Below are 15,881 nucleotides of genomic sequence, written 5' to 3'. Positions count from 1 at the left end.
CACCTGACCTGCAATGACTTCTATAATAGCTATATCCCATTCTCCCGGTCTCTTTACCCATCCCTCTTCATTCCACCACCCTCTTAATCCCCAACTTTATTCTTGCTGTATTCATTTTCTATTGCTTCACAACTAATCACTACAAACTTAGAGGCTTAAAACAATATCTATTTATTATTCTATGGTTCTGTAGGTTAGAAGTCCAAAGCAGGCTTAACTGGGTTCCCTGTTTAGGGTCATTGGGGGTCATAGAGTTCTGTCTACCACACCTGCCTCCCTGCCTCACCTAACAGTGTCACATCCAACAGAAATGAAACTCGGCAGAGGGTTGTGTGCACTGATGCTTAGGGGTGGCTGTGTGCAATTCCTAGGGACAATGGAGACAGAAGCTAACAAAAGGTGGGACTACCAGAATAAAAAGGCAGAGCTGTGCCTGCAAGGTCATGGATTGACAATAAGAAACTAATCCAAAAAGTCTATGAGCAAGGACACTTCATATACTTCCCAGAGTATCCTTCACCATTTTAAAAACAGCCTCAGGCAGCTAAACGGTTCTCTTAAATATGTATAGTTGGGTATAATACTACAGAGTATTGCAATAATGTGTTAATGAATAAGGAATCTGAAGATACTAACTTCTAAGCCATAAAGTGCCAATCAAACCTAAACTATAATTATTAAAATGTTTCCTATTATATTAGTATTTTGTTATACAAAAGAATAATAGCTAATAGTTTTTGAATGTTTACTGTATGACAAGACTTATGCTTTCAAATGGATCATATCTCACAACAACCCTATGAAATAAGTAGTATTGTTATATTTCCATTTTACAGATAAAGAAACTGAATACCAGAAAATTTAAGGAGCTTACCACAAAATTATGCAGTCAGGAAGTGATAGAACCAAGATTCAGATGCAGGTTTGTCTGATGCCAAGCTGGTTAGTAATCATTATGTTACACCATGGCTGCTAAGAAAAGAATCAGAGACAGTTACAAAGGGAGAAAGGACCAGACGGACGGAGAGAACAAACACAGACCCTAGCTCCGGAGTTATTGAGTTGGGTTTACCAGTTAAGGTAAAATGCTTTGGTTACAACTTGCTTTTCACATCTTTTCTGGGGTCCTTCTGGAATTCCCTGTTCTATATTCTTTATTTTCATAATCTTTCATAATCTTTGAAATGAAAATGATTTCTTGATTATTTGCTTGTTCTTTGCAGCTTTTCACTTTTTTTTCCCTGTGCCAAATTATCAAGACTACCTTCTGTAGCTGGGGCCAAGATGGACAACTGTTGTATTGATTAAATTGCTATGGATGGAAAAAAAAGATCTCATTGGAATCAAACCAAAACTGCTATGATGAGGTGTTCCTTACTTCCATATAAAGCAAGTTCATGGGGACATGGAGGGACAGATACAGTATGAAAGCAAACTGATGCAGCAGGGAAAGCTGGAGTGAAGAAAGAAGACAGGGAATTGTTATAAATGGGAATGGAGAGCAAGGGGAAAAAGCAAACTGATAAATGATGTTGGAAATTCAGTTGTTTATGGGGAAAGAATTATATCCTTACATCACAGAGTGATTTTAAATGTTGCCCTGTACATAATCACATCTGTCTTGTCACTATTTATTTGCCTATTCCTATAACAATACCATACCATAAAGTTTTATATCATATTCTGATATAGGGTAAGTCCTACCTAATTGCTGTTTTTCTAAAATCTATTGGCTATTCTTTCGTATTTTCTTTTCTGGATGAACTTTATTATCAGTGATCGAGCTTCATTAAAAATGCTATTACAATTTTAATTGAAATTGAAAGTGTATCAAATTAATTGATTTATTTTTTGAATAATTGACATTTTTACACTATTCAGACTTTGCATCAAGGAACCTGGTATGTCTAGCCATGTGTGTTTCTTTATGTTCTTTCATAATTTTTGTGGTTTACTAAGTTTTAGTTTTACACATATTTCAAGTTTATTTTGAGATGCATAATAATTTTTGTGGTCATCATCCATGAAATTTTTTGACCATTATATTTTCTTTCTTTCTCTTTTCTTTTTTTTTTTTTGACAAAGTCTTGCTCTGTTGCCCAGGCTGGAGTACAGTGGCCTGATATCGGCTCACTGCAACCTCCGCCTCCTGGGTTCAAGCTATTCTTGTGCCTCAGCCTCCTGAGCAGCTGGGATTATCGATGTGCACCATCATGCCTGGAAAATTTTTGTATTTGTAGTAGAGACGGGGTTTTAGTATGTTGGCCAGGCTGGTCTCAAACTCCTGACCTCAGGTAATCTGCCTGCCCCAGGCTCCCAAAAGTGCTGGGATTACAGGTGTGAGCCATTGCCCTGGGCCTTGGTCATTATGTTTTCTAACTGATGGGTAGGATAGCTAGCTATTCAGCTACCTTATTAAATTTATATATTAGATCTAATAGTCTTTGCCAGATTCTCTATAATTTTCAAGGCAGACAGAAGTGCTGATTTTGCAAAAGAACAAATAACGTAACATTTATAATTCTTATTTCTTTTTCTTGTTCTTTGTGAGCTGGTCAATACGATATTTGCCATAATTTTCTGAATTGTACCCTTTATAAAGTAAAGGCAGTTTTCTTCTATTCCCTGTTAGCTAAATGTATTATTAGTAATGGGTGTTGAATTTAACCAAATCTATATTGGGAATCCATTGAAATGATTACATAGGATTGACTGAACTGCCTTAATTTTTGGAGCTCAGGGGTACTCTTCCAGGCTTACTTGGTCATTGGCAAAATTAAGTTCCTTATGGTGGTGGGATTGAGATATCTGTTTCTTGTGGGCTGTCACATCGGGCCTCCTCTTACCTCCCAAAGGCCCTGAAGTTCCTTGCCATATGGCCTCCTTGCAGGTTCTCTCAAAGGTCCTCTAACAACATGGCAGCTTGCTTCTTCAAAGCCAACAGGAGAATCCCTCACTCTTGTCTCCTAAGGTGGTCTTATATAATGTAAAGTAATCACGAGAGTGACCGTAATCTATTCTATTCTGTATCTATTCCTTATTCTATTCTTTTCTATTCGATTGTGTTATATTCATATTTGCTATATTCTATTGGCTAGAAGCATGTCACACAAGGGAATGAGACTAAGTATTATAATTGTATATATATTTATATATTTTTCTTTCAATTTTAAAAAATGTCTCTATATTTATGATCATATTCTTTCCAAAAAATTCTTAATGTATTTTATTTGTTCTTTTATTTTCACTTGAATTTGTCAGATTTTATATTCTCAAAGAACCGTTTTTTTGTTGTTGTTGTTTGTTTTCTATGTGGTTGATTTCTGCTTTATCTTCAGTCCTTTAAAGAAATTTTTTGATTTATCTAAACAGAAAGAAAAAAGCTGGTGGCAACATGCTACCTGACTTCAAACTATTCTACAGGGCTACAGTAACCAAAACAGCATGGTACTGGTACAAGAACAGACACATAGGCCAACGGAACAGAATAGAGAACCCAGAAATAAGACCACACACCTATGATCATTTGATCTTTGACAAACCTGACAAAAACAAGCAATGGGGGAAAGGATTCCCTATTTAATAAATGTTGCTGGGAGAACTGGCTAGAATATGCAGAAAATTAAAACTGGACCCCTTCCTTACACCATACACAGAAATCAACTCAAGATGGATTAAAGACTGAAATGTAAAACCCAAAACTATGAAAACCCTAGAAGAAAACCTAGGCAATACCATTCAGGACATAGGCATGGCAAAGCTTTCATGACGAAGACACCAAAAGCAATTGCAACAAAAACAAAAATTGGCAAATGGGATCTAATTAAACTAAAGAGCTCTGCACACAAAAGAAACTATCAACAGAGTAAACAGACAACCTACAGAATGGGAGAAAATTTTTGCAATCCATGCATCTGACAAAGGTCCAATATCCAACACCTATAAACAAATTTACAAGAAACAAACAAATAATCCAATTAAAAAGTATGCAAAGAACATGCCTAGACACTTCTCAAAATAAAACATACATGCAGCCAACAAACATATGAAAAAAAGCTCAATATCACTGATCCTTAGAGAAATGCAAATCAAAACCACAATGAGATAGCATCCCACACTAGTCAGAATGGCTATTATTAAAATGTCAGAAAAAAAAAAAACAAAAACAGATGCTGGCAAGGTTGTGGAGAAAAAGGAACACTTTTACACTATTGGTGGGAGTGTAAATTAGTTCAACCATTGTGGAAGATAGTGTGGCAATTCCCCAGAAACCTAGAGGCAGAAATACTATCCAAGCCCACAATCCCATTACTGGGTATATACTCAAAGGAATATAAATTGTTCTACTATTAATAAAAAGACATATGCACATGTATGTTCATTGCAGCACTATTCACAATAGCAAAGACATGGAATCAACCTAACTGTCCATCAATGATAGACTGGATAAAATGTGGTACATATACACCATGGAATACTATGAAGCCATAAAAAGGAACAAGATCATGTCTTTTGCAGGGACATGGATGGAGCTGGAGGCCATTATCTTTAGCAAACTAACACAGGAACAGAAAACCAAATACTGCATGTTCTCACTTACAAGTGGGAGCTAAATGATGAGAACACATACACACATGGAGGGGGAACAAGAAACACTGGAGCCTGTTGGAGGTCGGAGGGTGGGAGGAGGGAGAGAATCAGGAAGAAGAGCTAATGGATACTGGGCTTAATACCTGGGTGATGGGATGATCTGTGCAGCAAACCGTCATCTAAAGTTGATGACTGTAGTGAACAAAACAGTAAGCCTTCCAAAAATGTCTCTTAATCCCCGAACCTGCAAATGCTACCTTACATAGCAAAATGCACTTTACAAATGTGACTAAATCAAGGATCTTCAGATGGAGAGATTATCCTGGATTGTCCACGCAGGTCCAATGTAATCATAACGGTGTTACAATGGAAAGAGGGAGGTAGGAAAGTCACAGAGAAGGAAACGTGACAATGAAGTGATGCAACTGCTGGCTGCCAAGAAATGTGGGAAGTCTCTAGAAGAAACCCTTCCCCATTAAAAAAAAAAAAAAAAAAAAAAAAAAAAAAAGGCATCCAGGAGGAATATATCTCTGCTGACACCTTGATTTTATCCTTAAAAAACTCATTTTGGACTTCTGACCTCCAGAACTGTAAGATAATAAATTGTTTTGTTTTAAACCATTTGCGGTAATTTGCTAGCAGCAATAGGAAATGAATACAAATGAATACAATGACAAAAGTCATGAGTGCAGTAACCACAAAGCAGGCATCTGGGCATAATTGCTGGTTGATCATTCTAATCTCTAATCTGAGACCCAGTGTTCCTCAATATGAATACTGGATCTGCACAAAGCCTAGTTTGTTTTGGTTTTGAGTTTGTGGCACTACCCCCCGCTCCCAGTATTCTAGGTTTTACAGACCCAAAACACTGCATCACTATGAAATTGGCCAAACTTGGGAACCTTGTAAATTACTGTAGTTGGACTCCTACAGATTCTCTGGTTTCTAATCTGGAATCCAGGCCCTGGAGAGGTTCTCTCTGCCTGAACACCAGAACCTCTGCCAGAATAAGTCATTCCTCCATAAATCTGTTGTGCTCCTCACTAGTGGTTGAGATTTGATTGATGAAACCTCTGAGGGCTGTCCTGGGCCCCTTGAGCCAACTGTCACCTGGGTTTAGCTACTGTAATCCTTTGGAGAACGCAGAATGCTGTTGAATTATGTTCAAAAGAAGGAGTACCCAATGGTAAAAGTCTAGGCAGAGAGAAAGACATAAGGGCAGAGGGAAACAAAGTGGGGACTATTTCTGTGGCCAATGTCAGGCACAGGCAGGTGGCATTTTATGCCCCAGAGCTAATGATTCCCACCCATATTCCAACCTTAATAAATCTAACAATGCCACCACGTGTGCTGAGCACATTAATCAGCAAATAAAAATCAAATTTAGCATTTTTATTTTTTAAAAATTAAATTATTGAAGAACATGAGTCTTACTGTAATCTCAAATTTTTTTTATCACTTTCATTCACCTATTCACCAGAGCTTCAGAATATGTGTCCTTTTTTAAACTGCTCCCTTCTCCTCTGAAAAATGAAAAACAATGCAAATATTGAACATCAGATTCTGAGCTGGGCATTGTACTAGACACATATTTTTAATCTGTGTAAAACCCCTTAGGTGATTACTATTATCTCAATTTTAAGATGAGCAAAGTGTGTTCAACCACATTAAGTTACTTGCATAAGGACTCACTTCTGGAAGCAGGGCTAGTGTTCAGGCAGAGAGAACTTGTCTGGGGTCTGGACTCCAGCTCAGGGATCCTACTTGTCTTTCAGTTCATTTGACCTTTATTTGATAATTGTTTAGTACCTACTGTGTACTAGCTCTGTTCAATGTGTTGGATACAGCAGTGAACAAAACAGACAAAAGTTCTGTCCTCATAATTTAAATTCTAGTTGTTGTCAAGACCCTGGGTTTATTAGTATCTTAAGATATTCAGCCATACACATGCATCATAATACTCCACTCAGATGGAAGCTTCATTCTAAGCAGCATCCTAGTTATACTTTCCTTGGGGATCTGACTTCAATCCTTAACATAAGCCCAATAGGAGTTCTTAAGTTCAGAGTTCCTGTTAATTTATATGTTTTGACAAGAAGAGCTGGAATTATGCATTTATGGTTCAGGTTTTATTTCCATGATTCCCAAAGGGTGACAGCCAATTGTGAGTTTCTGATGGAGTGCATCTGCCTTCTGTTTTGCAATTTGAGGGCCTGAGCAGCACTGGGCCAGGATCAGGCAAAGCAGCTGACACATGCTGGAAGCTCTTTCAATGTTGAATCCAAGCTCTATTGGAATGTGTGAATTCAAATAATTATTTCATATTGTAATCCCTACTGTCCTGACAGTCACTTCTAACATTACTTTTTCATACTGCCCGAAGTTCGGTGGAATTTCTATGAAAATGAGATTTTCACTTTTAAAATATTTTAACAGGCAGTGAGTCGAATTGCTACCATGATTAAAGCACATAGACATAATGAGGCAGATTAAAATTTCTTAGCACCCGTAGAAATAGAAATACCGTGCCTAAAAAGCCCTGAATCACAAGCATGCTTAAAAGTATCAAAGATAGAAATCTTGGAGCAGCCTGCCATCTTCAGGATAACTTCCCAGTTAATGCTATCTGAGATCACTGATTTCAGCTTCCATAAATTCCAAATACCAATCCCTGTAAAAATGTTCAGTATAATTAAATAAAGGGCATTTAAATTAGAGTGGCTGAAGCCATCTTCCTTGCAGTGCTTTTGCTCTGATTAAGCATTATATTTAATGATTATATTAGTTTTCTTTTTAAAAAACTTTCCCTTTCTTCATTTTGGTTCTTTGATTCTTGTTTTATTATTATTATTCTATTCGATTATCTTTACATCAATATTTTCTTACTTTAAGCTGGTTAAAAACATCCACTCTACTTCATTTTGCTAAGCAGAGATCAGAACACTAAAAATAGATTTTGCAGCCACAGTAAGAGAAATACTGTAACCTCCTTCCTACTGCTTCCTTCCTGATGGGTTTTATTTTAGATTAATAACAATATTTCTAAAGGGTCTTAAATAAAAGCAGCACTACAGTAACCCATTCAGGAAATGGAGAGAGACGGAGAAGGTGAATGTAACACTCGTTTTTTTGTTTGTTTGTTTGTTTGTTTTTTCTGACGTCTTATTGTCTGTTCCTTTCATTAAATTACACAGAGGCTTAAAAAGAATGAAGAAGGCAAGAGAGAAGAGAAATAGGAGAGGGAATGACTCAGCATTTAGTAGCATGGAGAAGTAAATTAGTAGCAAAAATAAGATAAGGGAAAGTATAACTAAAATCGATACCATTAGGTCAAATGAGAACGGGATGTAAAAAATAATGGAAAAAGAATACAGTGGCTTGAAAATGCATCAGGCGGGGGGACAGGAAAATAAGAGGCATTTAAATGAGAGCGGCTGAGAACAAATACTCATCGACAAGGAACATCCTTTCATTATTTTCCTTTCACAAAAGCAGGAAAGGGCAACTTGAGAGCCCAGTTTGACCCTGGTTCAGTAAGTTCCATTTTTATCGGCTAACTCTTTGGTGGCATTGCCCTGTGAAACAACTTCAAGGTCAACTTCCTTACGACTTTGATTTTCAACTCTTCACTGAAACTTTGGAATCACGTGGAGTCTTATCCAATGCTGGGCCTCACTCCACAAGAATTAAATCAGAAAGTCTGGGGTAGGGCCCGGCACAGAACTTTACAGAGCTTCCCGGGTGACTCCCTCGGAGTTCCAGCGTTAAAAGCAACCGTGGGTCTGGGGACTTAAGCCCCGCCACCTCCCGCCGGAAGCGGCCCCCGTGGGAGCAGTCACTCGCCCCGAAGGGAGGGGCTCCCTTTTAAATGCCCTGGGCAGAGAAGCGGTGTGTGGCCTCCCGAGCGCTAGGGGGCGACGGGCACGCATTTAAGCGCCCGCGGCGGGGCTTCCCCTGACTTGTGCGCATGCTCTTGGTGTCCCGGAGTTGTCCTGCGCCGGTGTTCCCACGTGCGGCCTGAACCTGAGCGCATAATGTTATGAGGAGATGGGAGCACTAGTGATTCGCGGTATCAGGAATTTCAACCTAGAGAACCGAGCGGAACGGGAAATCAGCAAGATGAAGCCCTCTGTCGCTCCCAGACACCCCTCTACCAACAGCCTCCTGCGAGAGCAGATTAGTCGTGAGTGGTGCGAGGGCGTTTCGGGGCCCGGGGGCGCGGAGTCCCTGTGCTGCCCGGCTGTCCCTAGCGTGGGTCCGGAGGCCGAGGGATCGGCGTCAGCCTGCTCGGCCGCAGCCGCTCGGGTTGGCGGAGCGTTGGAAGGGGGAGCCGCCAGGCCGGTGACATTGAGACTGTCCTCCGCGCCCGCGGTGAGGTCGGCGGCCCCGCCTACTTCCGAGACCCAGAGGCAGCGGCCAGTGCTCCCGCTAACCAGGCCCTCGCCGGCTGCTGTCACGGACTTGATACAGGGAATCAAAATCCGAGAGGGTCACAGAGCTTTCTCTAGGGGTCTTCACTGGACGATGGACGCAGAGCCTGACCTGGAATTTTGATTTCCATCTAAAGTATTTTCCTAACAGTCCAAATGATTATGTTTATTTTTTAAAAAAATTAAAGTGGTTAGGCCGGGCGCGGTAGCTCAAGCCTGTAATCTCAGCACTTTGGGAGGCCGAGGCGGGCAGATCACCTGAGGTCAGGAGTTCGAGACCAGCCTGGCCAACATGGCAAAACCCCGTCTCTACAAACAATGCAAAAATTAGCCGGGCGTGGTGGCGCGCCTGTAGCCTCAGCTTGTCGGGAGGCTGAGGTGGGAGAATCTCTCGAACCCCGGAGGCGGAGGTTGCAGGGAGCCGAGATCGCGCGACTGCACTCCAGTCTGGGCGACAGAGCGAGACTCCGACTCAAAAAAGAAAAGAAAAGAAAGCGTTTGTGTTAAGCGTTTAGGATATTACAGGAAATTTTCCTTGATTTTAATATTGTGACTTTTTTTCCTTTCCTTAGTCTATCCAGAAGTTAAAGGAGAGATTGCTTGTAAAGATGAAAAGCTGCTGTCGTTTCTAAAAGATGTGTATGTTGATTCCAAAGATCCTGTGTCTTCCTTGCAGGTAAATGTATGTTTAATTAAGTGAATACACAATTTACTTATTTTGGGGCTTCAGGAAAATGATTAAGTGTGGCAAGTCGTAAAAAAAGTGCTCTGCAAGTGTGTGTTGTGATCATTCTACGGGCCTTGGCAAAGTTTAAGCACAGTGGTGTAAGACAGCAAGACACTTATGCCTTGGTTCACTGGATATTTACCAGAATTCTAAAATAACTTGTGGAAGTATTGATACAAGCAACTGTGTGAATTATTTCATAGTATTTCAGAATTTGTAGGATTTGGTAAGGCATTACTTCCAGTGGTTGTCATTTGAGTGACAAAAGCAGAGCTTTAATATTATTTTCTCATTCTTCTGTGGATTGAGGTATGTTCTAATCTCAGAGACTCCTTTAGTAAGTAGTGTTGTTGGATTTTGTGGGGTGTTCTGTTTTTTTTTTAAGGATGTATTCAGATAGGATATTTAAAATTAGAAGGATCAAAGAATACATTAGGAATGGGAACCTATGTGTAAATCCATATTCTGTATTATGTAAGTCCTGGGCACAAGTGCTTTGTATATAGTGATGAACAAAATTAGTCCTTATTTTCACAGGGCCTATGATGTTGTGAAGGACACAGCCATTAAACAAATGAGCAACAATGTGACCGTAATTATGGGAAAAGTACGTGCACTGCTGAGTATATTGGAGGGACCTCTTTGAAATGGGAGGATCAAGGATGGTTTCTGAGGAAGTGATAGTTATGCTCAGGCCTGAGGAGGGATCAGTTGGAGTTAACCAGATGAGTTTTTGGGGGCAGGAAGATTCTAGTTAGGGGTAAAAGTTTGATTAAAGGCCAAGGAAGTGCCAACAACTTCCAGATTTTTTTTTTCATTCTAAAATATTCTGGTACTGTCCCTCTCTCTCTGGATATTTGCACAGATAGAATTATTAATATTATTTTCACTACAGAGGAGAAATAAAACAAGATCTGTTAATCGCTGCACATAGTAATTGTAGGGTTCAGTTATCACCAAATGCTCACATGAAAAAAGTATAGGGTTAATGTCTGTGTTCTTACGTCATTTTAAAATAGGTGTTGAGTAATACTCCCCAAGTATTCTTTCTCTCATGTTACTTAATTATGCATCTGAAAATTCACTCTTGGGAGCAAAAAAAAATTAATGCTTTGTATGTATAAGACTCAGTTATACATATAATGCGTAAAGAGATACGTATATAGTGATATTAAAATTTCATGGGGACATTAGGAAAAGTCTAGATTCCTTAGGGAGAGTGATAATGAAAACTGGAATTGCCTTTTGTTTATGTTCTGTGTCCCTTTTTTTCCTTCAGGCAGTTCATGGTTGTGATGCCTCTAGACATCATTGATACTGTGCCTTTCATATGGCAAATAATTTATTTGTTGTCTGACTTTTTAACATATTTTTTCAAAATTCTGTCAAATATTTCAGTCTTTTTGCCTTTTGTGGTAAAGGAATACTGGGCCCACTCTACCATCATATAAACTCTTCTGTATTTTCTTCTAGTAGTTTTATAACTACTAGAAGAAAAGATTAAAATCTTTATCTGGCATTAAATGTGGTCTTTGATGTCTGGAATAGATCAGTTGAACCTCTTTTCAAACAGATGGCTTGTTGTGTAAATATAATTTGTTGAAGAGCCCAGACCTTTCTCCACTTACTTAAAATGCATCTCTAGATACACATATGGGTCTATTTATGGACTCATCAGTTTTACTTATTTTTCTATTTATACACTAGAACCATAGTTTTAATTAATAGAGCTTTATAATGTGTGTTGATATTTCTTATAGTCTTCTCTCATTCTTTTAAAAAGTTTCTTATCTCTTTTCACACATTAATATTTTTCCAGATGAATTTGAGAATGAAATTGTCAGGTTCTTTAATAAGTCCTATTTGGATTTTGAGTATAATTGAATGGGAATTTATGGATTAATTTGAGGAGAATTAACATTTTAATTATTAAGTCTTTGAGGGGTAAAGGGAATGTTGTTACTGTGATGGGAGCTTTTTTCACTTTAAATTTAAACTGTTTATTGCTGCTACAGTAGTCTTCCCTTATCAGCAGATAGGTTCCAAGACCCTCAGTAGATGCCTGAAACTGAGCGTAGTACTGAACCCTATATATACTGCTTTTTCCTATAAATATATACTATGATAAAGTTTAATTAACAACTAATAAAATGGAACAGTTACAACAATTTCGGGGTTCGAAGATTCATTCTTATTATCCATGTTAGCACTCTCGCCATATGATTTTTTTTCCTCATTAAGTCAATAACGTTTACCTTTTCACTTGAAGGAAGCACGTTATGGCTTCTCTTTGGCATAACTGAGTTGCCAGCATCACTACTCTTGTGCTTTGGGGCTATTCTTGGTAAAGTAAGGGTTACTTGGACACAAGCACAGTGATGCCACACAGTCTGATAACCAGAATGGCTACTAAGTGACTAACAGGCAGGTAGCCTGTACAGCGTGGATACACTGGACAAAGGGAGGATTCACATCCTAGACAGGATGGAATGGATAGCGTAAGAATTCATTATGCTGCTCAGAATGGTTTGCAGTTTGAACCTTATGGATTGTTTACTTCTGGAGTTTTTCATTTAATATTTTTGGTCTGTAGTTGACTTCAGGTAACTGTAGATAAAGCCAGGTACTACTATATATCAGAAAGTGAGTGGTTTTTATAGTGTAGCTACCCACATTGCTAGGTTATTATTTCTGTTAGGTTTTCAGTTGATTCTCTTTTCTAAAGATATATCTATGTAGAATTAAAAACTTCTCTTTCTAGTATTTATACTTCATTCTTTTACTGTGTTGTATACATTAACATGCCAGTGAAAGTAGGCATTCTCATCTGTTCCTTTCTTCCACAGGATGTCTCAAATGTTTCAGCATTAATTATAATAGAATGATACTTGTTTTCAATTAAAAAATACTTATATCACATTTGGGACATTTTCTTCTATTTTTAATTTCCTAAGGGGTTTTTTTTTTTTTTTCAGTCGAGAGGATTTTGAATCTTCTTAGATTTTTTTTGTCTCAAATAATTATTTATTTTAGTATTGACTATTAATTAGAAAGGAAATCTGAATACAGATGTGCTTGGAGTGGAAGGAAGATCTACCTTACCTGGGAATAGGAAAATGAGAGAAGCTTTGAGATTTGGAAAGTGAAGAAATTGAGAAGAGTGTTTCAGGCCTAGTTTGCAATATAAAGATATAAGAGTGTGTGATGCCTTTGAAGAATGGTTAGAGTTCACTGCAGTTATGAGAAAATGTGAAATGTGAATTTGGGAGAAGTGAGTTGCGATGGAGAGTGATAGGGGTCAGATCGTAAAGGCCCTTATTTTTCTTGCTAAGGAGTTTTGTTTTATTCTGAAGACAATGGGAAGTCATTAAAGAGTTAATGGTCAAAAGTGATGTTAGATTTGAAAGTAGCCTGGCGGGGGAACAAAGTGCATTTTATCTAATTAGAAGAGACCAAATAGGTATTTGCAGTCATTTCTGCAAGAGACATTGGCTTGGACTAGGGTGATTTAGCAGTACTGGGGAGATGTGAGTGAGTTCGAGAGACATATGATGCAGTGTCAACAGGATTTGGTCATTGATTGGTGTAATGAGTAAGGGAGAGGGAGGTGCAGGTATAATCTCATTTTTGGCATGAGAGGTGGGTAGTGTTGGTCATTGAGATTGAGGATATGGGAGTAGAACTGGTGATAGGTTTAGTTTCAGATAATATTGAATTTGAGGAGCATGTAGGTCATTTAAGTGGAGATACCTGTTAAGCATTTGGGTTGGGAAATCAAGAAAAGGTCTTGGTTTACGATCACAGCTTTGGAAGTAATTAACTTGTAGGCAGTAATGGAAGTTAGAGGAGTGTGTGGGATTACTTTGGAAGAATGTGTAGACTGAGAAGAAGGCCTGGGCGCTCTTAAATGTCACACACTGACATTTAAGGGTAAGCAAAAGGAAAAGGGTCCATGAATAAAACCCCGAAGGACCCACTGAAAAAACCGATGGAAAACTGTGAGGGGGTGACATGGAAACCAAGGAGGAAGATAGTTATAGGTACATTGGAGTGGTCAGCAGTGTCAGATGTAGTGAGATACTATAGTGAGTTCAAATGAGGTCTAAAAAGTGTCCTCTGAATTAAGCAACTAGGCAGTCATTAGAGATAGCAAGCATTATTTCTTTTAAACATTACCTGAAGAGAAGGAAACTGGTCATAAAAGAGGCGTTGGTTTTGGGTTTGGTGGGCATGTTAAAAAACATAGTAACTATAGCATTTCTATATTTGACCAAAAAGCAGCAGTAGGCACAGTGCAGTAAAAAAAGGAAAAGAAAATAAAGAATGATAGGCATAGCTAGGAAACGAGAATGGAATGCAGAGCACACGCGCTGAGATTAAGCTGGGATGGGACAGATAGATGGAAGGATGGGTGTGCATAGGTTGTTTTATTTATACTGGAGTGTATTGGAGGCGTTAGTTTATTTTCTCAGGAGACAAGATCACTAGCAATATTTCAATTCATTCAAGGTGTTTGGGAGTACTGAGTATGAAATACAAAGCTGGGAAACAGAATAGATGTTATCAAGCCAGCTGTTAGGGTGGCATCAGAATCCTGCCCTTTTAAAACAGGTGCAGTTTTTAATAAATTATTTTCATTGTTCTTTTAAAACACATGAAATAATGTGGTGAGTGGATGGTATACATTTGATTATTTTCTAGAGATGCCTACATTTCTTAATGATAGAGCTATAGTTATGAAAAGGCAATGTGGCAAAAGTACTATTAAACTATGGCTCATTATAATAAGAAAATGAAGTTTGGAAAATCATATATAGAATTTGTGTTAGTCCATTCTTGCACTGATGTAAAGAAATACATGAGACTGGGTAGTTTATAAAGAAAAGATGTTTAATTGGCTCACGATTCTGCAGGCCATACAGGAAGGATAGCAGCTTCTGCTTCTGGGGAGGCCTCAGGAAACTTATAATCATGGTGGAATGGGAAGCAGGCACGGCTTATATTGCCAGAGCAAGCAGAAGCGCGGTGTCGGGGAGGTGCTACACACTTTTAAACAACCATATCTGGTGAGAACTCTATCACGAGAATAGCACCAAAGGGGGAAATCCACTCCCATGATCTAGTCACTTTCCACCATGCCCTACATCCAACTTTGGGGACTACAATTTGGTGACATGAGATTTGGGTGGGGACACAGATCCAAACCATATTAGTTGTTATTTGAAGAGGAATAGTGTAGATTTGAGAAGTATGAAAGTAGATGTCAAATCTTTTCTCTCATCCTAAAACCTTTTTTTTTTTTTTTGATACTAGGTAAAAGCTGCTGAAACATGTCAAGAGCCGAAGGAATTCAGATTGCCAAAAGACCATCACTTTGATATGATAAATATTAAGAGCATTCCCAAAGGCAAAATTTCCATTGTAGAAGCATTGACACTTCTCAATAATCATAAGCTTTTTCCAGAAACCTGGACTGCTGAGAAAATAATGCAAGAATACCAGTTAGAACAGAAAGATGTGAATTCTCTTCTTAAATATTTTGTTACTTTTGAAGTCGAAATCTTCCCTCCTGAAGACAAGAAAGCAATACGATCAAAATGAAGAAAATCACAGAAATTTCCTATGTGTACTCCTCATCCCTCCTGCTGTATATTTTCTCATTTTTTGCGTAATAAATTATGTTAATTACCAAATATTTAATGCTCTCATTGTGAAGGCATACTCTTAATATTTATTGAGCTCCCTGACTTTTCAAGATTGCCATAGAATATCTTTTGTTTTATTTTAATTTGGTTTAGGCATATTTCATAAGTGCATGTCAGCATGACTGAGCACATCTGTACCTTTATTATGGTGAAAGAGTTAATTTGTTATTTTAGGCACATATACCAACTTTTAAATTGGTCATATTACCCCTTGGGAAATGTCCTGAATCCCTCAACTGAGTTTTACTTTCCAAGTTAGGTGTTTAGTTCATTCTTCACATGTGATAGTGAAAGTAAAAGCTTTCCTGACCCTTAAGACTGACATTTTCTCGTTAGGGAAAGAGACTCGATAGCAGGGTAGACTAACAGTAGTTCCCAAATAAAGGCACACAGGAGAAAATGAATCAATAGAATCTAATTAAAATTACT

The 15,881-nt window shown here is 38.4% G+C and overlaps 2 protein-coding genes across 3 annotated transcripts in view; one reads left to right on the top strand and one right to left on the bottom strand.

The window, feature by feature from the left end:
* Nucleotides 1-8,356, bottom strand: part of KLHL32 (kelch like family member 32) — a 244,703-nt gene extending 236,347 nt beyond the window's left edge. The window contains exons 1-2 of the mRNA XM_016956028.4: nucleotides 6,283-8,356; nucleotides 6,025-6,113 (exon numbers count right to left, since the gene is read on the bottom strand). The gene's annotated coding sequence lies outside the window, so the exon portion shown is untranslated. The remainder of the gene's footprint in view (nucleotides 1-6,024; nucleotides 6,114-6,282) is intronic.
* A 169-nt stretch (nucleotides 8,357-8,525) lies between these two features.
* Nucleotides 8,526-15,442, top strand: NDUFAF4 (NADH:ubiquinone oxidoreductase complex assembly factor 4). Of its 2 annotated transcripts, none has more exons than XM_001135738.6 (3): nucleotides 8,526-8,773; nucleotides 9,593-9,696; nucleotides 15,061-15,442. In XM_001135738.6, the coding sequence occupies exons 1-3, from the start codon at nucleotides 8,638-8,640 to the stop codon at nucleotides 15,346-15,348; spliced, it is 528 nt and encodes a 175-aa protein (XP_001135738.1). In that variant the 5' UTR covers nucleotides 8,526-8,637; the 3' UTR covers nucleotides 15,349-15,442. The 2 variants fall into 2 exon arrangements, 1 of the variants encoding a protein (XP_001135738.1); XR_010158112.1 differs by having other exon boundaries at nucleotides 8,559-9,156.
* The last annotated feature ends 439 nt before the right edge of the window (nucleotides 15,443-15,881 follow it).

The sequence above is a fragment of the Pan troglodytes genome, chromosome 5 (genome assembly GCF_028858775.2).
Source record: "Pan troglodytes isolate AG18354 chromosome 5, NHGRI_mPanTro3-v2.0_pri, whole genome shotgun sequence".
NCBI classification, from domain to species: Eukaryota; Metazoa; Chordata; class Mammalia; order Primates; family Hominidae; genus Pan; species Pan troglodytes.
Note: the sequence above shows the minus strand (reverse complement) of the source record. Positions and strands in the feature narration are given on the sequence as shown.

Bases quoted from the DNA above. Each gene is read 5' to 3' on its own strand.
- NDUFAF4 (XM_001135738.6), top strand. From the start codon at position 8,638: ATGGGAGCACTAGTGATTCGCGGTATCAGGAATTTCAACCTAGAGAAC. The intron at 8,774-9,592 runs GTGAGTGGTGCG...TCCTTTCCTTAG, and splicing joins CCTGCGAGAGCAGATTAGTC to TCTATCCAGAAGTTAAAGGA. The intron at 9,697-15,060 runs GTAAATGTATGT...TTTTGATACTAG, and splicing joins ATCCTGTGTCTTCCTTGCAG to GTAAAAGCTGCTGAAACATG.